The sequence below is a fragment of the Pezoporus occidentalis genome, unplaced genomic scaffold (genome assembly GCF_034315485.1).
Source record: "Pezoporus occidentalis ecotype Australia unplaced genomic scaffold, CSIRO_AGI_Poc_V1 ctg43, whole genome shotgun sequence".
Taxonomy (NCBI): domain Eukaryota; kingdom Metazoa; phylum Chordata; class Aves; order Psittaciformes; family Psittacidae; genus Pezoporus; species Pezoporus occidentalis.
Window position 1 is genome coordinate 181,063 of NW_026915758.1, and position 19,457 is coordinate 200,519.

Genomic DNA, 19,457 nt, shown 5'->3' on the forward strand with positions numbered 1-19,457 from the left:
ATGCTATGAGCGTGACACTGAGCACCCTGCCTAAGCGTTGCACTGGGCATCCGCCAAATCACCGCCCGCAGCCGCAGCCCCCCACTGCCCGCGGCCGGACGCGCAGGAGTGCTGCGGCCGTGGGTCGGGATGGCGCACACCGCGCTGCGGGACGAGGAGAGCGCAGGGCAGGGCAGGACAGGGCAGGCCGAGGGGCGCCGCGGCACCCCCCTCTCCCGCAGACACCCGCCCCACTCAACGCGCAGCGCGGCCGGGAGTGGGCGGGGCGGCCGGGGGTGGGCGGGGCGCTCCCCGCGCATGTTCCCGCCAACGTCACAATAGCGGCTGGCCGGAGTCCCTACCCGGCCGTAGCCGATCAGGGCTGGTTTGAGCTGGTGCGTTGCCATAGCGACGCGGGCTGCCCTATATATAGGAGAGCAGCCGGACCGGCGAAGCTTTGTGAGCTGCGGCGCGCCGCTTGCCCCGCCGGCCCCGCTCCTCCTCAGGCGGCAGGGCGCCTCCCGCCCGGCTCCTCGCACCGCGCCCGGCTCGCAGGAGGAGGAGGAGGCGGCGGCTCAGAGCGAGGGCATCGGCCGCCGCCGCCGAGGCTTGACAGCAGCTCCCGCCACCGCTGCGTGAGGTGAGGTGAGGCGAGGCGAGCGGCGGCGTGTGCCGGGCCGGGCGGGGAGCGGAGCGAGGCGGACGGAAGGGGCCGGGGCAGGCGCGCGCGGCGGAAGCCGGCCCGCGCGGAGCCACGTGTCTGCGGGGCCGCTGCCAAGCAGCCCGGGCTGGGCGCCGGCTGCTGCCGCCGGGCACGGGGCCTCCCTCCTTCCGCGGCCGGGGAATCCCCAGTCCCAGTGGGGCGGGGAAGGGAGGGGAGTGTGGGGGGAAGAAGGCAGGCTCCGGGCGGCTGCGAACGGGTCAGGCGGGCTCGCACGGGGAGGTGTTGGCGCGTCCCGGGAGCGGGGGAGGGGACGGCCCCGCCGGGCTGTTTCCGGCGTGGGGAGCGGCAGGTGCGCGGCGGGAGCGCGGCTCGGGGCGCCCGGCGCATCCCTGGCCCCAGGCGGCGGCCCGTCTGTTCTGCGGGGTCTCGGGGGTGGGGGTAACTGCAAGGTGAAGTAGGCTTTAAAGCCGACCCCAGGGCAGACTGAGGTGCCTCCTCACGGTGCCGCAGCATCTGCGGCTGCTGGAGCGTTCAGTGCCCAGTCAGGCAGCACAGCTAAGCGCCGCATGGCTTTACAGGCAGAAGGGCCGTCAGCGGGAGCAGGGCAGCCTGAGGGTTCCTTGCCGGTAGCGGTCAGCAGCGACTTGCCACCGCCCAGGTCAGGAGCGCCTCGGGCGCCCGTTCGAGACGCAGGTTCGCTGTTTGAGTACAGAGCCTGCAGGCATGACTCAGCTGTGTCTAAATACAGCTGCTGAATAAGGGAATGTTCTGGAGAGTAACTTATAAGTGAGCACAAATTGCCTTTCTTTTGGAAGCTGCAGACACTTTGCACGCAGACCAAATAGAAATATACACTGTGAGGCTACAGTTTGCATCTAGGTGATCGTGTTCTGTCTATATTATGTGTAATTACACTGTAGTTAAAATTGTGCAATAAGGTGGAGATGGAAGGCTGGCAAGAACTTCTCAGTCTGCCGTGTCCAGCAAAAGTAATTCCTATCTTAGAGGTTAATAGGAAAAGTGCTTTTCATGCAGCTCTGTACAGAGGGGAGGATAAGATAAATTCTGCCTGATGGTGTTTGCTTCTCTTAACCGCAGCTGGAAGTCCCTGAACTGCTTTCTGCAGAGCTGCAACATCTTGCCGAAATCATCTTACAGTGTGCTGCTGTGTCTCTTTAATAACAGTTTCCTGAGAAGTGTTTAATTTGCTGCTTCTTAAGGCTCTTTCAAAGAGGCTTTTAAGAGAAGACTTTAATCCAGCTTCTGGGAGAATTAACACTGCATGTGAATGAGAGCAGGGGGGGGAGGATAAGGCTCGGTGGATTGTTGGCTTTTATTTCATTAAAGCTTAATCTAGTTTGAATTTCAAATCTGGTTTGTCTCTAAGTGAGAAATGATCAAAAGATGTGAAGTAGGTCTTCCTTGACACTGGCAGTTCAGCTGCCGTGTGTTTCTGAAGGCTGAAGTTGAAGTCGTAAGTGCTGACTTTTCAGACTCATTCAGTAGATAAAAGTTTAATGGATTCTTGTATATGGAATGCGTGATTCTGTTGGTGTTAGAACTTCATTAACCTGTAACAGCTATAAAACATAAATTACTTATCATACAGTTTATAGCCAGTCCTCTTGAAAATAGAGGGAATGGTGATGTAGCTAAAGGTTAGAGAATAATTTAGAGTTTACATAATCTTCAGTCCCAAACTGTATGACTAGATTGAGTGTAAAGAATGCTGAGAGAAGGAAGAGGGCTGGACCTGGTTACTTGAAACCATATCTTCCCTATGAGTCACTTGCAAGGCTGAGGTCTTTAAAAGGTAGCACGCACTTCTGCACAAGTTAACAGCTTAATGGAGTAGACTGTCAATTCTTTCTTTGGTCTACCCAGTAAAAGGATGACCCATGCACTTTACCATGGACTTCATGGGCCTTGGATGGCAGAGGAGTGTGCTTTTGCTTTTTAGTTCTGGTTCTCAAGGAACTTTCTACTTGGCTGGTAGATTTCTGTTAACAATGAATATTTCGTATGTATGACTACTGTAAAATCCTGTTATAAAGTGTTAATTGGGAACACTGTTAAGAGGTCACAGTTAGGAGCCACTGTTAGTGTATATCTGCCACTCCTGACAGCTGAGGTTTTCCTTGTGTAGGTTGGAGGTCATGGGTATAACAGGGAAGCTGTAACCACCAACAGAGCAAATTCAAAGAAAGCTGTCATCTTGTGGCTGGTTTATCCATAGTCTGAACTGGTTTAGACCTAGTGAGAGTAGTTACTACTCAGAAGTCAGTAGCATCCTCGGATTCTGTCTGTAGTAACAGAAAGGCGTTTTCCCAGAAACTGGTGAGCTACAAAAGTGCTCAAGAGTTTGGGTAACTTTTAAAAGTTACCCGCTTGCCAGTGTCGCTAGCCTTAATATTAACAGCTCTGATGTGGAGGTGAATGTGAAGACAGTGGAAACTTCCAGGGGCTTAGACTAATAACATCTGACAGTATTTATTTGATTTTTCTTTTTTTCCCTTTGACTAGGTTGAGTAGATAATACAGGTGCTGAACAGAGGAGAATTAGCCTTCAAGCTAGGAAGATTATTTTGTGGAGTGCTTCCTTAGTTCTGATCAAATCTGATCTGTCGTCTGTGTAAAATCCTAATCTATGCCACTATTAGTAATCACTGTGGGAGTTGTATAATTGTAAATTGTATGACCACTATGTAGTGGTCATATAATGGGTACATTAAAGTGAAGTAGTGAATGTAAATTATATGAATTTAAGTGAAGTATTGAATGTGGGTTTTTTTTTTTTTTTTTTTTTTTGTTGTTGTTTCTCTTTGTAGCAACAGTTTGTCTTAAATCCTTTTACGTAAAGCTGAAGTTTTGGAAATCATGAGTAGCTTCAGCAATGAAGAGTTTGAATTCACCTTCCTTGACGAAGGCTTTACTGCCAAGGATATCCTTGACCAAAAAATAAATGAAGTGTCATCTTCTGTAAGTATGATAGGAAAATCACTGCATTTTGTGATGCCACAAACTTTATAAACTAAGGGAACAAGTTGTCTTTGCAGATGATCTGCAAGGCAACCTCCTCCTCAAATGCTGACCTCTATGCTTATCTTCTTATCTTTGTTTGTAACTAAGATGTGTGTTTGCTCTAGGATGATAAAGATGCCTTTTATGTTGCTGACCTCGGGGATATTGTAAAGAAGCACGTGCGGTGGCATAAAGCCCTTCCTCGGGTAACCCCCTTCTACGCTGTCAAATGTAACGACAGCAAAGCTGTAGTGAAGGCGCTTGCTGTTCTCGGTGCAGGATTTGATTGTGCCAGTAAGGTAAGATCTTGACTGTGTTCTAATCTGTGATGTTGGGGTATGTTCAGCTTTACAAGATGTGTTCATATAAAATTAAACATAACCAAGCAGTGTTTCTTTTGTTGCACTGTTTACTTTAATCATCCATCTAGAAATATATTTCACAAATGTAATCTGTTGTCTCTTTAGACGGAAATACAACTGATACAAAGCATTGGTGTACCTCCTGAGCGAATAATATATGCAAATCCCTGCAAACAAGTATCTCAAATCAAACATGCTGCCAGCAGTGGTGTACAGATGATGACATTTGATAGTGAAGTAGAACTAATGAAAGTTGCAAGGGCTCATCCAAAAGCCAAGTAAGTTATGCTAATTGTTCTGTGTAATTCTTGCTTGGGTTCCCAAGTTACGGAAACATCTGTTATCTGAACCTTGTTCTTTGTTAGTTAAGATGGGCTGCAAAACTACAAGAAAAGTACTTTTAGCCAGTGAAATCTAATCCTGTATAGCTTACTGGCACATTAAGAAGAGGCACACAGAAAAGCTTGTATGTTTAAGTTCAGTCTCATTCTAAGGTCATACTTGCCTGATAATGATGTCTTTTGTACTGGAACTTAACCTTTCATTTCTCCTATTTCTAGGTTAGTCTTGCGCATTACAACTGATGACTCCAAAGCAGTTTGTCGTTTGAGTGTTAAATTTGGAGCTACTCTTAAGACCAGCAGGCTTCTTCTGGAGCGTGCAAAAGAGCTTGACCTTGCCATCATTGGAGTAAGGTGCGTTGAGAGATTGCTATGCAGTCATACTGAGATTTATTTAAGTGGTATACCTGACAGAGATGCCTCTGCATATGATAGCTTGAGTTTTGTATGAACTTCTTTATGAATTTGCCAAATAACAACTGATATTTTGTATCTCTTTATAGTTTCCATGTTGGAAGTGGATGTACAGACCCAGAGACCTTTGTTCAAGCCATTTCTGATGCCCGCTGTGTGTTTGATATGGGAGTAAGTCTAGTTCTGCTTTCTCTGGAACTACTGACCAACTGTTGTGGCAAAACCTGAATCAAGAGTAAAACTGTTGAGAGGTTAAAAGCTAGCCAAGATGCTGATTTCATGTTGTTGGAATTTTTGAGGTCATGATGGCTTACTTAGATCACTTCTGCAAACCTCATTTACAAATGCGCTAAAATCAGCGGCTCAAACTTAAGTGACTTATTACTTGAACATGATAAATTAGCTGTGTTCCAAGTATTAATGAAATGGTTTTACAATACTTTTTAAGCTACAATGATAAACTAAGAGCTGCTTTCTTGACAGTGTTGCTGTTAATCTCATTTTAGGCTGAACTTGGCTTCAATATGTATCTCCTTGATATTGGTGGTGGCTTCCCTGGCTCTGAAGATGTCAAGCTTAAATTTGAAGAGGTATAGTTTTGCTAAGAACTTTTCAGGTCGTAGAGTCATTCTGAATGTCAATCTGGATTAAACAAAATCTTGGTTTTTCTATTTGTATACAGAGATACTTTCAAGAAAAGTTGCTTGGTCAGAAATTTAATTTAGAAGAAAAGGAATGAATCTGAAAACTGAAAATTAGATACATAGCTAAATGACTACATAAGCATGCAGAGATATCAAGCTTGTAAAGCAGATTTTAATTGCAGGCTTGATTCTTACTGGCATAGTCTGAAGTGCTGTATCAACTGGAAGATGTCTATCTCACATTGGCAGTGCTCCCAGATAGGGTGAAAAGGTAGTCCTGAGACTATGCTGCCCTTCTGGATGGCAGCAAACTAATCTGTTTCTGATTTGGTTTAGAATTGGCTTTTGGACCATTTTTGAATTGATGAGTGTTCTCCAGTCTGCTTTCACACAGAAATGGTTCTCTTTCAGAAAGAGACAAGGTGACTGGGTATTAACAGATTACCATTTGGAGCAGTGTTGTCAGAACACTTGCCAGTCTAACCTAACATGGTATTAAATGATGTTACATATTTACATAAGGAATTGGCAAATAAATTACCTAAAGTGAATTTCTGCTAATGATGTGGGCTTAACATTGTCTCAGTTGTAATACCTCTTAATGAAGGCTGGCTTCTCATAGTGCAGTATTGGCTTACAGGGAATGTCAGGAGCAAATGATGTTGTCATCAGGCTCTATGACCTAATCATGCTGTGGTTGGAGGCAGCTGCTTAATCACTAACTTAAGAACTTGGAAATAATTGCTTATGTAAGTGACTGAGTTTGAAAGTGGATGGAAAAGCCTTCTGTCTTTATGCAATATTCCCCAGCTTTTTGCATCCTAATTAGCAGAACTACAAGTGTGCTAGAAGTCAAAGTTGAAGTGTGGGGAGTTGCAGGGCATTAATACTGGCTTTATGAGTCTAGGAGGGGTAATTTCCTTAGACTGAAACATGAGCGCTTTGGTCACTTAAATTTTTAAGCTGCAAGTGGTGTCTGGTTTTAATGCAAACAAAACTTTTGAGTGGGAAAATACAGCAAAGCCAATCAGTGTTGTTTACAATATGCTAATAGTTAGCACATGTTTGACCAGTATATTATTTTGAGCATGGAAGTCTGACTGGGACTTCTAGAATAGCACCTGAGTAACTGCTGAATTTCTAATATCAGCAACTGATTCTTCCCTAGATCACAGGTGTTATCAACCCAGCACTGGATAAATACTTCCCTTCAGATTCTGGAATAACTATTATTGCAGAGCCAGGACGGTACTATGTTGCATCAGCATTCACACTGGCAGTTAACATCATTGCAAAAAAAATTGTCTTAAAGGAACAAACAGGTTCTGATGGTATGTAAATCTAGATCTAATCTATCTTCTAGCCAACTGTGTGTTTCTTTCCAAGTATTCTCTTACTGATATCTCAACTTCTTACAGATGAAGATGATGCAAATGACAAAACTCTTATGTACTATGTGAATGATGGAGTCTATGGATCATTCAACTGCATCCTATATGATCATGCACATGTTAAACCAGTTCTGCAAAAGGTATGCTCAGTCAGAAATATCACTTACTAGTCATGTATTGTGGATGTAGGAGAGCCCTCATCACAGCAGTCACTTCTCAGTTTACTGCTCCCTTTACGTTACCAGAATCTGGCGTTAGGCTTGGGAAGCATGCAGTGGAACTAATTTTAAAGCTTGGAGCGGAGAAGGACCTGTAAGCAGGTCCTCCTCTTCTCTGGAATGTTATACTAATTATACATCTTCTGAAAGGTCTGTTTTGACAGTCAAACTAATTATACTGAACTCTCTTCCTTAGCGGCCTAAACCAGATGACAGCTGCTATTCCTGCAGCATATGGGGACCAACATGTGATGGCCTAGATCGTATTGTTGAGCGTTTTAATATGCCAGAGTTACAAGTTGGTGACTGGATCCTGTTTGAAAACATGGGTGCCTATACTGTTGCAGCAGCTTCTACTTTCAATGGATTCCAGAGGCCAACAATACACTATGTGATGTCAAGACCAGCATGGTTAGTAATTTAAGTATCTTGATCTATCAGTGCTGTTGATAAAGATGACTGTATTGAATAGCCCATATCAGTTCGCTGTCCCTGAACACATAGGGCCATGATTTTTTGTGTCATAGCTTTTGTAAAACCTTGTATAAATGTGTTTTGTGGTGTGCTTAGATCAATGCTAACATTACCAATTGCTCTTTTCTACAACGTACTCATTTCCAGGAGAGGTGCTTTTGAAGGGGTGATGTTAGGAGTCTTCTTGTTATCCTGGGCTTCTAATTTCACTCTAGCATGACATACAGAATCATTACATAATTCTTTACACTTAGCTTCTGTGACTGGTTTTAGAGGCCAGTTAGTAACAGTTCTAATGGTATGCTGTCTTCAAAATTGGTAGCTTGCTAAATTTTGGCTGCAGGATGCAGGAATGTCCAATAGTGCCACTTCACAACGTGACCTGTCTGTTTAGTTGAGAGCTAGTCTGTGGCTTAGGTTGAGCTCTGACTCATTCCTCAGTGCAGAGTACTAGATATCCATGGGAAGATGGAGCAGGATTACCCTAAAGCATGTTTAACTTTGCTATTAGGTTGCTTTCAGATTTACTGAAAGTGCTTAAGTCCAGGGGAATTCCTGCCATAAAAGTAAGAGGAAGCTCTTACGATGGAAACAATGAGCCTTGCTTTTCCTTTAGTGAAATCTCCTGTCAATCGAAGTGTTTCTCAAACAAATGGAGTTTTTAGACTTCTTATAAGACTCCAAACTGAACTGAAAATGCCTCTGCAGGAGAGTAATTAGCTTTTTCACTGTAGTACTGGGTTTCTGTTAAAAATGTAATGCTTTGTGTGAGGCATGCTGACCTTAATTATGCAGACGTAACTGTCATAGAATGGTTTGGGACCTTCAAGATCACCTAGCTCCATCTAGCTTCAAAATCATCTACCCCTGGAACTAGCCAGGGGTAGGGACACCTTCCACTGGACCAGTTTGCACAGAGCCTCATCCAGCTTGGCCATGAACACTTCCAGGGATGGGGCATCCACAGCTTCTTGTATGTTCCAGTGCCTCACCACCCTCACTATAAAGAACTTTTCCCTTATATGTAACATAAATTTACCCTCTTTCAGTTTAAAGCCATTCCTCCTTCACTACATGCCCTTGTGAAAAGTCCCTCTTCAGATTTTGTGTAGGTTCCCTTTGGGTATTGCAAGGCTGCTCTAAGGTCTGCCTGGAGCCTTTTCTGAAAGGCTCTGAGGGCTGAACAAGTGTAACTTTCTCAGCCTGTCATGGAAAGATCTTCACTGTAACTTCACTGATACTTCCCCTCGAGTTAAGGGCCAGCTTGTATCACAGAGTTTTCTTGCCAAAATGGAAAAGGCAGGTGGTCTTGTAAGGCTGAAAGAGGGCTGTAGCCTTGGGTGAACAGCCAACTGAGGGAGGTGATTTCCCTCTCTATAGCGCTCTCATGAGGCCCCACCTGGAGTACTGTGTCCAGCTTGGGCCCCCACCGTAAGTAGCATGTTGACCTGTTGACCTTCCTCTAGACTTGTTCCATGAAGGTGATCAGAGGGCTGGAGCACCTCTGTTACAAGGTCAGGGTGGGTAACTGAAGGGTAAGGGATGTAGTAGCACAACTTCATGCTTTGCATATAGTGTAAAGAAACTAAATCAAAAAATACAGTCAGCTGAGGTTATCTGGGTATGGAAGGCATTGTGTGGTTCTCACTGCTCAGCTCCTCTACATTCCTAGTCTTATCATCCATACCTTTATGTGATTCAAGTTTCTCAGGAATGTGAGGATGTGGGATAAAGGACAGTCAGTGGCATAGGTCTGAAATTCTTAACTATTGGGCAGTAACTCATTAAGTCTCTATGGCATGTGGGTATAAATGTAGCTACAGGTATATAGATGCATCTTTGCAGATCTAGGTCCTACCCAGCAATGGGGAAACCAACTTACCCTAAAACCTAGCCAGCCATAAGTGACCTGCACATACTCTGCCTTTTCTTCATTTACTTAGCTATTTTACCATCCTTCCCCCTCTGGTAATATCATCTGGATTGCAGATCACGAGTAAAGATTTCATTTCGTGCTCCCTGGCAGTAAGAGAAGTCCTTCATTACCTTTTTGGCACATCATAGTGAAACGCTTTGTGACTGTTTAATTTTCTTTTGTTCTAGGCAACTAATGCAGCAGATCAAGGAGCGAGGGTTCCTAGCTGAAGTGGAGGAGCAGGATGTTGCTAGTCTGCCACTCTCTTGTGCCTGGGAAAGTGGAATTGAATATCCAGCAACTTGTTCTTCAGCTAGTATTAATGTATAGGTAATATTTAGTAATTAACTGCAAGGTTAGTAATGGAATTTAGGGCATTTGGGGGACCATTAACTTAATTCTTGCTAGAATTTTTAAGTGGTTTTTTAAAGTTTTAGGTTTGGCATAAATGCAACAAAAACGACTGGGAGATGGGTCACAATTATCTGTGTTCCTATGGAAACTATTTGAATATTGTTTTATATGGATTTTTATTCACTTTTCATGTATGCTACTAAAGACTGACCCTCAACTGTCAAACAAGTATTTGTAGCTTGTGTATGGCAGAACGGGCTAAGCTTAGTGTTTTGTGACCTACCTGTTTTAAAATAAAGTATATTGAAATAACTGGACCTGTGTTTGACTAATCTGTTGGAAGTGAATCTGTCATGGATGGCCCTTGTGCCATGTATGAAAGTAGATGAAGGGCTGTGCACCCAGAGCTTACTAATAAATGAATAATGCAATTGCTATCTCTCCACCCTCCCACCTAACTGAAGTGAAGGAAACCCCTTAATGGGTGGGGAAACTAAACTGCCTTTTTAATACCTGGTACATAAATCCTTGGGGAATCACATTTGTCTTTTGCTGTTGTACATGGGCTTAACACAGCTTGTACATGGGCTTAACATGGGCTTACTGTAAGCTCAGTGTGGTGCTAGCTTCATTCATCTTTAGTCTGTAACTGCTGCAGCCAGGACTGATGGCTATTTAAACATGTGACTATAGCTGGGACTATACTCTTCATGAGCTGAACGAGTAGGGTAAACTGAAGTGGTGGTATGTTATTCCTGAGTATCATAGAATCATAGAATAGTCAGGGTTGGAAAGGACCTTAAGATCATCAAGTTCCAACCCCCCTGCCATGGGCAGGTACACCTTACGCTAAACCATATCACCCAAGGCCTCGTCCAGCCTGGTCTTGAGCACTGCCAGGGATGCAGCATTCACAACTTCCCTGGGCAACCCGTTCCAGTGCCTCACCACCCTTGCAGGAAAGAATTTCCTTCTTATATCCAATCTAAACTTCCCCTGTTTAAGTTTTAACCCGTTACCCCCTGTCCTATCACTACAGTCTCTAATGAAGAGTCCCTCCCCAGCATCCCTATAGGCCCCCTTCAGATACTGGAAGGCTGCTATGAGGTCTCCACTCAGCCTTCTCTTCTCCAGGCTGAACAGCCCCAACTTCCTCAGCCTGTCTTCATATGGGAGGTGCTCCACTCCCCTGATCATCCTCGTGGCCCTCCTCTGGACTTGTTCCAACAGTTCCATGTCCTTTTTATGTTGAGGACACCAGAACTGCACACAATACTGCAGGTGAGGTCTCACAAGAGCAGAGCAGAGTAGAGGGGCAGGTTCACCTCCTTCGACCTGCTGGTCACGCTCCTTTTGATGCAGCCCAGGATACGGTTGGCTTTCTGGGCTGTGAGAGCACACTGAAGCCAGCTCATGTTTATTTTCTCATCAACCAACCCCAACAAGTCCTTCTCTTCAGGGCTGCTCTGAATCTCTTCTCTGCTCTACTACCATCTAGTAGCTGGTTCCCTCCAAAGTTTCCCTCAGGATAGCTGGCACTCGGCCGTGGGGCAGTTTTACCCGGTAAAGCAAATGATTAGAGGTCTTGGCGCTGAAACAATCTCAACCTATTCTCAAACTCATAGGAGCAATAAATCTTTGTAGCAATGGTGTGTTTTTAAGCAAGAGTCAAGTTTCTCATTTGAAGCTGGATTATGCTAGGCAGATGTTTTGGGCTTTGGAATACTGAGTTATATATCCTTCATCTCACAGCTGCCCTGCTCTTGGCTTCCACAGGATCTCAGTGGGTCCATTTCCACTTAAACTGATTTCAAAATACTCTAAGCACTAAGAATCAGTCATATGGTGACTGTGGGGCTTCCCTACCATCCAAATGAGGGAAATAGGTTTCCTAGTGTATGGCGAAGCAGCTTACACTAGGACAGCAAAGCTGTAACAAAGCAAGCAATGAATAGTTTAGTTTGATGTCCCTTCCCCAAGTCTTGGGCCATCAAAGCCTTTGCTCTGTTTTGCCACATTCGTTGGTCATAATTATGTCTCCCTGGAGCAAGCTTGTCTGATGGGGGGGGAGGAGCTGAGTGCTAGAGTAATTGAGATCAGCTGCATCTGTCTTAGATAATTAGCTCAACTAGTATCAAAGTTGCAGCCAAGAAGAAGTCTGTACCTTTCAGCTTTCTTCTTGCAAACCACAGTCTGTATGGTGCTGAGTGTCTTACTGTGGATGGTGCTGGCCTGTTTGCAGGGACTGTGCTGTTCCTGCTCCTATTGTCCCTCACTGGTGATGGGGTGCCAGTTCTCTTGGGATCGCTCTTGGAAAACAAGTAATATCTGCAGGAAATATCAGGACATTTCCCTCAGATGAGGGCATGGCTTCTCATCACCCCATTGCTTTTTCTTGAATGGGGTGAAGCCACTTGAGGTCTGAATCCAAAGTCCACCTATGGCTACACATGGCCTGTACTGGAGTTCAGCTGGCATTCTTTGGTGTGAATGTGGCTTCATAAGCCAAAAAAGGTTGGGGAACATTTGCCCTCTGATGGAAAATTGAGGGTGGGAATGTTTTAAGGGTACTAAAATAGAGGGAGCAGACTGAGAGAAAGTGAGGAACCAGGGGTACATGCTAATGGCAGTGTACTGTGGGGAGCTATCCCCCGTGTCACTGCATGCGCATTTAACTCGCAGTCTGATTTTAAGCTGCTTGTAGACTTGTTGTCTTGCTTAAGGCTTGTAAGCTCCCGCACAGGCCTTGCAGACAGACGGCTTCAGTCAGTGCCTCCTTGGAGGAGGCAAGCCTGCCGCCCCACCGGCACCCGCAGCGCAACCCGCAGCAGGGAGCAGCGCCGAGCAGGGGCCGCATAGCTCCATCTGCAGGACCAAGGCGTGGGAGCAGCCGGGAGAGCTGTGCCGTCGCAGACCTCACCCGCAGCACGTACGGATCTCGTAACTGAGCGCAGCACCAACCTGCAGTAAGAGTGAAAGGGAAAGCTTGCTTTCCGGGTCAAAACCAGCCCTCTCGGATAAAAACAATAATCGTCATCCACGAGTATTGCAGGAAGAGCTCAGGTGAATATGCTGTTTGGTAGTCAAAAAGAGGTTACCAATCACTGCAGTAATAATCAGTATTTTTAATTTTCTCTTGACACAAGCACTGATCAGTACCAAAAGAAGTAAGAATAATTTGCTCTAAATAAGTGACCCTGGTTTTAACGAGCATCGCCTGGTTTTTCTTTACAGTATGAGGGCAGTTGGTACTTCAATGGCTATGGTCTGGTTTCAATGCCCATGTCCCAGATGCCTCGAATTCAAATTTGCCTTTTGCTAATATAAAACAATGCATTTGACTATCCTGAAAATACGTGGAGAACAGGAAGCTTATATGGGTCTGGGACTCCCATTTTGGCAAGCTTTGCTATTGCTCTTCAGCTGGATTTAGAGTCCTCTACAAATGGGAGATGTTTACAGCAGCTAAACCCCAGCAGTGCCACTTTTTGGAGAGCTGGTGATGGGTATGAACAACAGTGGTCCCTTGAATCTGCTTTGTTTTGGTAAGGAGAGGCCACCTGCATCACAAGCAAATGCTCAAGCACTGGGGAGCTCTTGGGATCATATGTCCATGTTGTCTTGCAAATATCACTAAAGGCCAGCTACTATTAGAGCCTTATTTGCCTGTCTTTCTTTACACTTATACTACACCAACAATTTTCCTCAGTCTGTTAGTCTTTCCCCAAAGCATTAGCATGCTGAAACCAGCCCTCCTTCCTCTCCCTGACTTTAGGGAGCTGGTCCCAGTCTTGCCTACAGCATTCCCACAAAAAGTAAGTGCCTTGCAGTTACACTGTCTTCAATTCATGCCCTCAGAGTGCTTTGCAAAGGGCAAATTGGCTCACCCTGCTTTTGCGGTATGGAGCCAACTCCCATGTTCCAGTCCAGAAAACAGTCAAGAGTCAGCAAGGCCGTGCAGCCATTCAAGAAGGAAGCAGAGGCAGGGACACTTTCAGACCAACAGTGCAGAGACCAGTGCTCCCAGCTGTGTGACACCTTACTATTTTGGGGTAAGTGCAGGGTCAGTCTGTGTACCTCGGGAACACAGCAACCACCACAAATGAGCTGAGAAAGGTCAACCATAGCAGCTTGTTATGAAGGATTCCCAAAGTACTTTGCAACCACCGGTGTTATTCCATCCATCCTTAAAATGTATTTCCCTGCCTTGGGAGAAGAACAGGATTAGGGCATCCAGTGGGCTTAAGCATCACCCTTTCATATTTGGCTACTATACTCGCTAGCTGGGAAGAACAAGATATTAGCTCTAGATTGGCAGTCTTGCAAGGAACAGGGTTACAATGCTTAAACAAGATAACATGGGTGCAGTTTTCAGTAGGATAACAGAGGTGCTGCTGCCCTTTCTGTGAGGATTAGAAAAAAGTCATCCATTGCCATGCCAGATAGATAAAAAGATTCCTTCTTAACAAGTTAACTTGCTGTTAACTGCAGTCCATCAGTAGCAACAGCATTTCACTGTAACAACTCCATAAACACCTCTTGCCCATAAACAACGCTTGCCCTGCTTCCCTGCAGTCAAAACTCGCATTAAGCCATTACAGTGTCTGACCAAAGTGAAAAGCAGAAGAAATTCCAGCTCGCCGGGAGGCTGCTGATGCAGGGAGGGGAATTCCTCCTGCAGCCTGCCAAGGTGCCTTTCTAGGCTCCCCAGAGGTAGGTGCTGCAGGACCCATCAATGTGCGCCATGTGGGCTTCATGACCTGGTGGATGATCGCTCCTTACTGCAAGCGGAGCAGACCCGGGCCAATGGAGATGCTCCAGCAGTTAAGGAAGTGGTGACAAATGAGCCCAGCAAAAGCCCGGGAGATGGAGCTCAGCGCAAAGAAGGCAACAAAAATCCCCACTGCCAGAGCCAGGGGAGGCAGAAAAGAGGAGAGGAATGGAAAGCTTTCAAATGGATCCCACAGTCCCCATGTCAGACCACAGCATGAGTGAGATGGTATTAGGGAGAACAAATGCAAATAAGAAAGTACAAGGGAAAAGTATGTACAGAGTAATAATTACAGTATTGCACAGCTCAAAAAAAAAACCCAACAAACAAGGCTCCTTTCCCATCCATTCACGGAAATAGGAAAGAGAGGATTTGAGGTTTTTAATACAGAAAACTTCAAAATGAGTGGCTTTTTCTTTTTTTGTTTATTAAACATTACCTCAAATGTCCTGTCAGCTTCCAGCTTCCTGCTTGGAGCCCAGGCTGAGGCTTGGATCTTCCAGTAGCTATTTCTGTGACCTTTTTTATTCTCCACTATTGCTCCTGGGGTTAATTTAGGTTTGCTGCTGTCAGGAGTTTTGTTTTGGAGTAAATCCATGGAACTGATTTATGCTGTCTTCTGTGGAGCAGCCTTGCAGGATTGCTGGTGTTAAGTGGCAGTGGACACAAGCTGGAACCAGGGGGTCTGTTGGGGTGCAAGGAGAATCTTGCGCCATGAGGACAGCCAGGAAGGGACCAGGCTGCTGCTGGGGCTGGCCAGCCCCCATTGCCAGAGCTTTAGAGACGTGATGGACCAATGTCCTGAGCAACCATAGGCTGACCTTGCAGCTGATCCTGACCTGCTTGAACCTGGAGCTTGGGCTGGAGACCTCCTGAACCCCCTTCCAATCTAAGCATGGGTGTCCTCACCCTGCTCCCCTGTAGGCCTGGCAGTGCTGTGCGGCTGGGCCCCACAGTGCAGTGCCCTGGGTCCAACAGCAGGTTTTGTCAACACCACCTTGGCTACCTTCCCACTGCTGAGGCTCTGCTTGGGGAGGTGCCCTTGCTCCACTGCTAAAATGGATCTAAACTGGGCAGCTGCCTCTGGGGAGCTGCTGAGGAGAGAGGACCCATTCCTGCCCCAGAAAAAAGAAGGGGAGGGGAAGAAGCGACAATGGATGCTAAATCAAAGCCACAGTGTGGCTGCTGGAGCAAAGAGCCACATCCTGCTCCATGGTGTGAAGAAGGTTCCTCACCCAGAAGCCCTGACCCTCATAAAATGTCATCCCACCTTCCTGAAACAGTTTCCCTGTGTCCCCAGCTGAACGTGCTGCCCATCAGCCTGGGGACACCATTCATACTCGTCCTCCCCAGTCAGCTGATAGCTACGGATGTTGAGGGGAACAAACAGCTTCAAAAGCAGAGACCCATTCCCAGCTTCAGGATTAGGACACTGGGCAGGGCGATGGGAGATCTGCTGGGTCGCATGTCCATGCCAGCATCAAGGCACGGAGGGTGAAAGGATGTAACCCAACAAGCGTGGCCCCTCAACACTCAGCCTATGGCCATGGAGAGCTGGTATGTCCCACGCTGGTTTGGTCACCAAGCAGCTGCGTGTCCTGGCCCCAGGTACTGCAGCACCTATGGCAGCAAACTTAGAAAGGGTGGGCTGAACGCAGAGACCTTAAAAGGAAAGGAAAACCCCAGTAACCCGCATGGAAAACAGACTGAAAGCGGTGTGTGGGGAGGGCTGTGCTGCGCCCGAGCAGCAGGCATGGCTAGGTGGCAGCAACAGCCCGCGTTAGGACCTCGCTTCAGACGCTCCATCCTTAATCCCAGAAGGAGGAACCGGTGTTTGCTGCCACCTGCTCCTCAGCAGTCGAAGGCCTTCAGGTCTGGGACCTTCCCAAGACCATGGATACTGCCCGCACACTTCACTGCTGGGGAAAGAGGAAATGTCTTTATTACCAGCAAATAAATTGACCTGTGCTGAGGGAAACTGTGCCTGCTGGGACAATGTAACCTCTTGAACCTTTGGATTTGAGTTGAGGTGGGGTGATGGAAGTGGGGAGCAGACAGCACCAGCTTACCCTGCCCAGGATGCATCCCTGCAGATGGGTTGCCAGCAGCCCAGGCATCCTTCCGCCTGATGCCACCAAGTCCAGGGGGTTGCAAGACACAGCAGAGATTCCCTGGAGTATCCGTAACTGCTGAGAGGTGAGGGCAGGCTGCTGGAGTGAGGGCTGCCTAAAACCTCTGCGTCAGATGCGCCCAGCTCCCTGCGCTCCTACCCATGTCCCCTTCCCAGGGCCAGGCAAGTGCCCATGGCTCAAGGAGGGCTGGAGCCAGAAGTCTCACAGTGCTTATTGCATATGGAAAGTGGAGGTCACCCCAAGCCCAGGAATGGACTGATCAGCCTGGGTGTAAGCTGAGGCTTGGATGCACCCCAAGATGTGTCCTGAGTTTCTCCCTCTCCTGTCACTGCCTGGAGAGGAAAACCACTCTGCATGGGCTGATGATGCCAGTGGGGCAGATCACATCTCTGCTGGCCTGGCTTCCCAATGCTGTTCCCTGTAATGCCCAGGGGCTCTGTGCAATGATCCTTCACCACCCTGCTTCCCAAGAGCTGGAGTGCATGTATACAGGCAGAAAGCAGAAAAGGAAAGACAAAGTGGGAAGGGACAAAAAGCTGCCCTGGTCAACCTATTCATTACTCTGAGTATTAAGTGCTGAACTGCTGGTGCCTAAGGAGATTCTTTTGTCCTCAGCAATACCATGCAATAAAGTACGATTTATCTCTGGGAAAGCCAGTACCAGACCTAAGACAAGAGAGCATTGACGTCACCCTCAGCAGTCTGTGGCAGATGTTTAGTGCTGTCTCCAGCCTCAGGCCAGAGGTGAACAAATTACCAAGCAGAGTGGCTGGCCTGTGTTAGCTGCAGGGTCACGATGGGCTGATCAGAACGCTCCCTGCCAGCACTAGCTGGCTGTGAAGCTGCTTGCCAGGGGTCTGCATGAGGACAGTGTGATCACAGTGTACGTGATTCAGCCAGGTACCAGCTGCCAGGTAAAGAGCCTGGAAGTTTAAACTGTCACGAGGAGCTAAGGGCACAGAAACATGGGCACGTGGCTGCATAGGGAGGGACAGCTCTGCCCGAGAGGGAGGTTTTGAAGGCCCAGGAACCCTTTCGCCCAGCTCAGTAGCATCTTAAACCTGAAGGCTCCCCCAAAGCTTATTAGTGGTGTAAGTTGAGCACTGACCTCATATTTTCTGACCATTACCCAAAGTGATCTTAATATCGTGTTAATCTTGACCCCAAAGTGTACGAATAGTTAGAACTATATTTTTTATGAGTCCCTTTTTTTTTTTGCAGTTAATAGTAGGTACCATAACTAACGTTTGTATTGCTTGGTCATCAGCTTGGAGAAACACTTCTGGACTGTTTTGCCCCATCTCTGATCATCTTAGACAATCTTGTATCATCAGCAAACTTCCTTATCTCAGTGTATTCATCCATTCATCCGTCCCTTTTTCAGACCATTTAGGAATGTGTTCCATCTTCATTCCTGCAGAGACCATGAACAGATTGATCAGGCAAGACTTCAATTTCTAAAGACTTCCTATTTTGTCTCTTCCCTAACACATCACATTTATCCTGAGTTCTCCAACGCCTGTACTTTGCTGTAGTTTCTCCCCTTTTTTTCTGGTTCAGACATCAGGCTCACCGCTCCAGAGCTTTTCAGACTGTGCCCTGGAGTCATTAAAAGAAATACTACTAATAATCTGGTACCATGTCTGCCAGAGGCTGGTTAAATGAGAGGTTATGCTCCCATCCTTTGGGTGCACTCAGCGGGCACCACCTGATCAGAATAATTTGTGCTATTCCTTTTAGTGGGCTGTTGGAAAACCTCCCCTGTGGTGTTTCAGGCTCCATAGCCTGGTTCACTGTCACCCGTGCCTGCGGGGGACCACGGTTTCAACTTTAGCTTAAGGAAATGAACTGTTGAAGCTTGTATTCTCACTGCCGTGCTGGTGGCATAAATAGCAAAATGCCACTATTATGGGACAGAAAAAGATTCTTGCTACTCTAACATATATGGATGAAGATAAAAACTTGCCTGGGTCAAATCCATTCAGTTCAGCTCTTCTTACCTGTATGAAACATAAAGTCAGAGCAGATGTCTTTGGGCCCTGGTTTCATCCAGCCCCGGTTTACTCAGGTTCTCGCTGTCTGACTCCATCCTCTCTTTCAGAATGCATCAGGGGATTCCTGTGGTCTCCAGTACATTGACAATCACTATTTAGTTGTCCAAGATGTGCTTTCAGTGTCTGTGAAGTACCAAAACTCCTCTCAATCCCCTGGTAGAGCTGGTGAGCTTTAGAGGGTGCTGGGCAATCCAGAAAAGCATACCCTCTGTGGCTGCTAGCTCCTGGCGTAAGTAAAGGCAGGATGCAGGCAGGGACCACCACAAAGCCCCCCAGGTGCCTCCCACTGCACTTAGAAAGTGTTTTTCTGTATCAATGCTGTGCACAGAACAGGGATGTGCCATTTTTTCCTGTTTATGCCCTTTTCCTTCTTACACCTGCAGCAGAGAAACCAATTGGTCCAAAGTTGACAGCTCCTTCTCAGAAAACCCATTAGAAATTAAACCCATTTTCTAGAAGCACCTTGCTCTCATCTAAGGTGCTAATTTGTCCTTATTGCCACAAGGTGTGGAAATGACTGGTGACTGAAGGGTGATTACTGAGGAGGGAATCAACCTGCAATCTTGCTTTGGAAAAAGCCCATAAGGCAGAGCTGTGCAGCTGATGGAGGAAGACTTAGGAGTCTGCTCTAGGACAGAGGTGGGAGTTGCTCATTCCAGGGGAGAACAAGACAAACCCAGAGGCAGAACATTTAGCTTGATCTTTAGGAAAGTGCTTGTAAGC

At 46.7% G+C, this 19,457-nt stretch overlaps 1 protein-coding gene across 1 annotated transcript; it reads left to right on the forward strand.

The window, feature by feature from the left end:
* Nucleotides 1-324: 324 nt before the first annotated feature.
* ODC1 (ornithine decarboxylase 1) lies at nucleotides 325-10,089 on the forward strand. The gene is made up of 11 exons (XM_062634505.1): nucleotides 325-619; nucleotides 3,472-3,622; nucleotides 3,790-3,963; nucleotides 4,132-4,304; nucleotides 4,587-4,721; nucleotides 4,871-4,952; nucleotides 5,288-5,371; nucleotides 6,594-6,756; nucleotides 6,844-6,956; nucleotides 7,231-7,445; nucleotides 9,612-10,089. Exons 2-11 carry the CDS (start codon nucleotides 3,521-3,523, stop codon nucleotides 9,751-9,753), a joined length of 1,383 nt encoding a protein of 460 aa, XP_062490489.1. The 5' UTR covers nucleotides 325-619; nucleotides 3,472-3,520; the 3' UTR covers nucleotides 9,754-10,089.
* Nucleotides 10,090-19,457: the final 9,368 nt, after the last annotated feature.

What these genes read in the sequence shown, in the direction of transcription:
- ODC1 (XM_062634505.1), top strand. Translation starts at nt 3,521, where the DNA reads ATGAGTAGCTTCAGCAATGAAGAGTTTGAATTCACCTTCCTTGACGAA. An exon ending in GATTTGATTGTGCCAGTAAG is followed by an intron (nt 3,964 to 4,131) that starts GTAAGATCTTGA and finishes TTGTCTCTTTAG; the next exon opens with ACGGAAATACAACTGATACA. An exon ending in GGAACAAACAGGTTCTGATG is followed by an intron (nt 6,757 to 6,843) that starts GTATGTAAATCT and finishes AACTTCTTACAG; the next exon opens with ATGAAGATGATGCAAATGAC.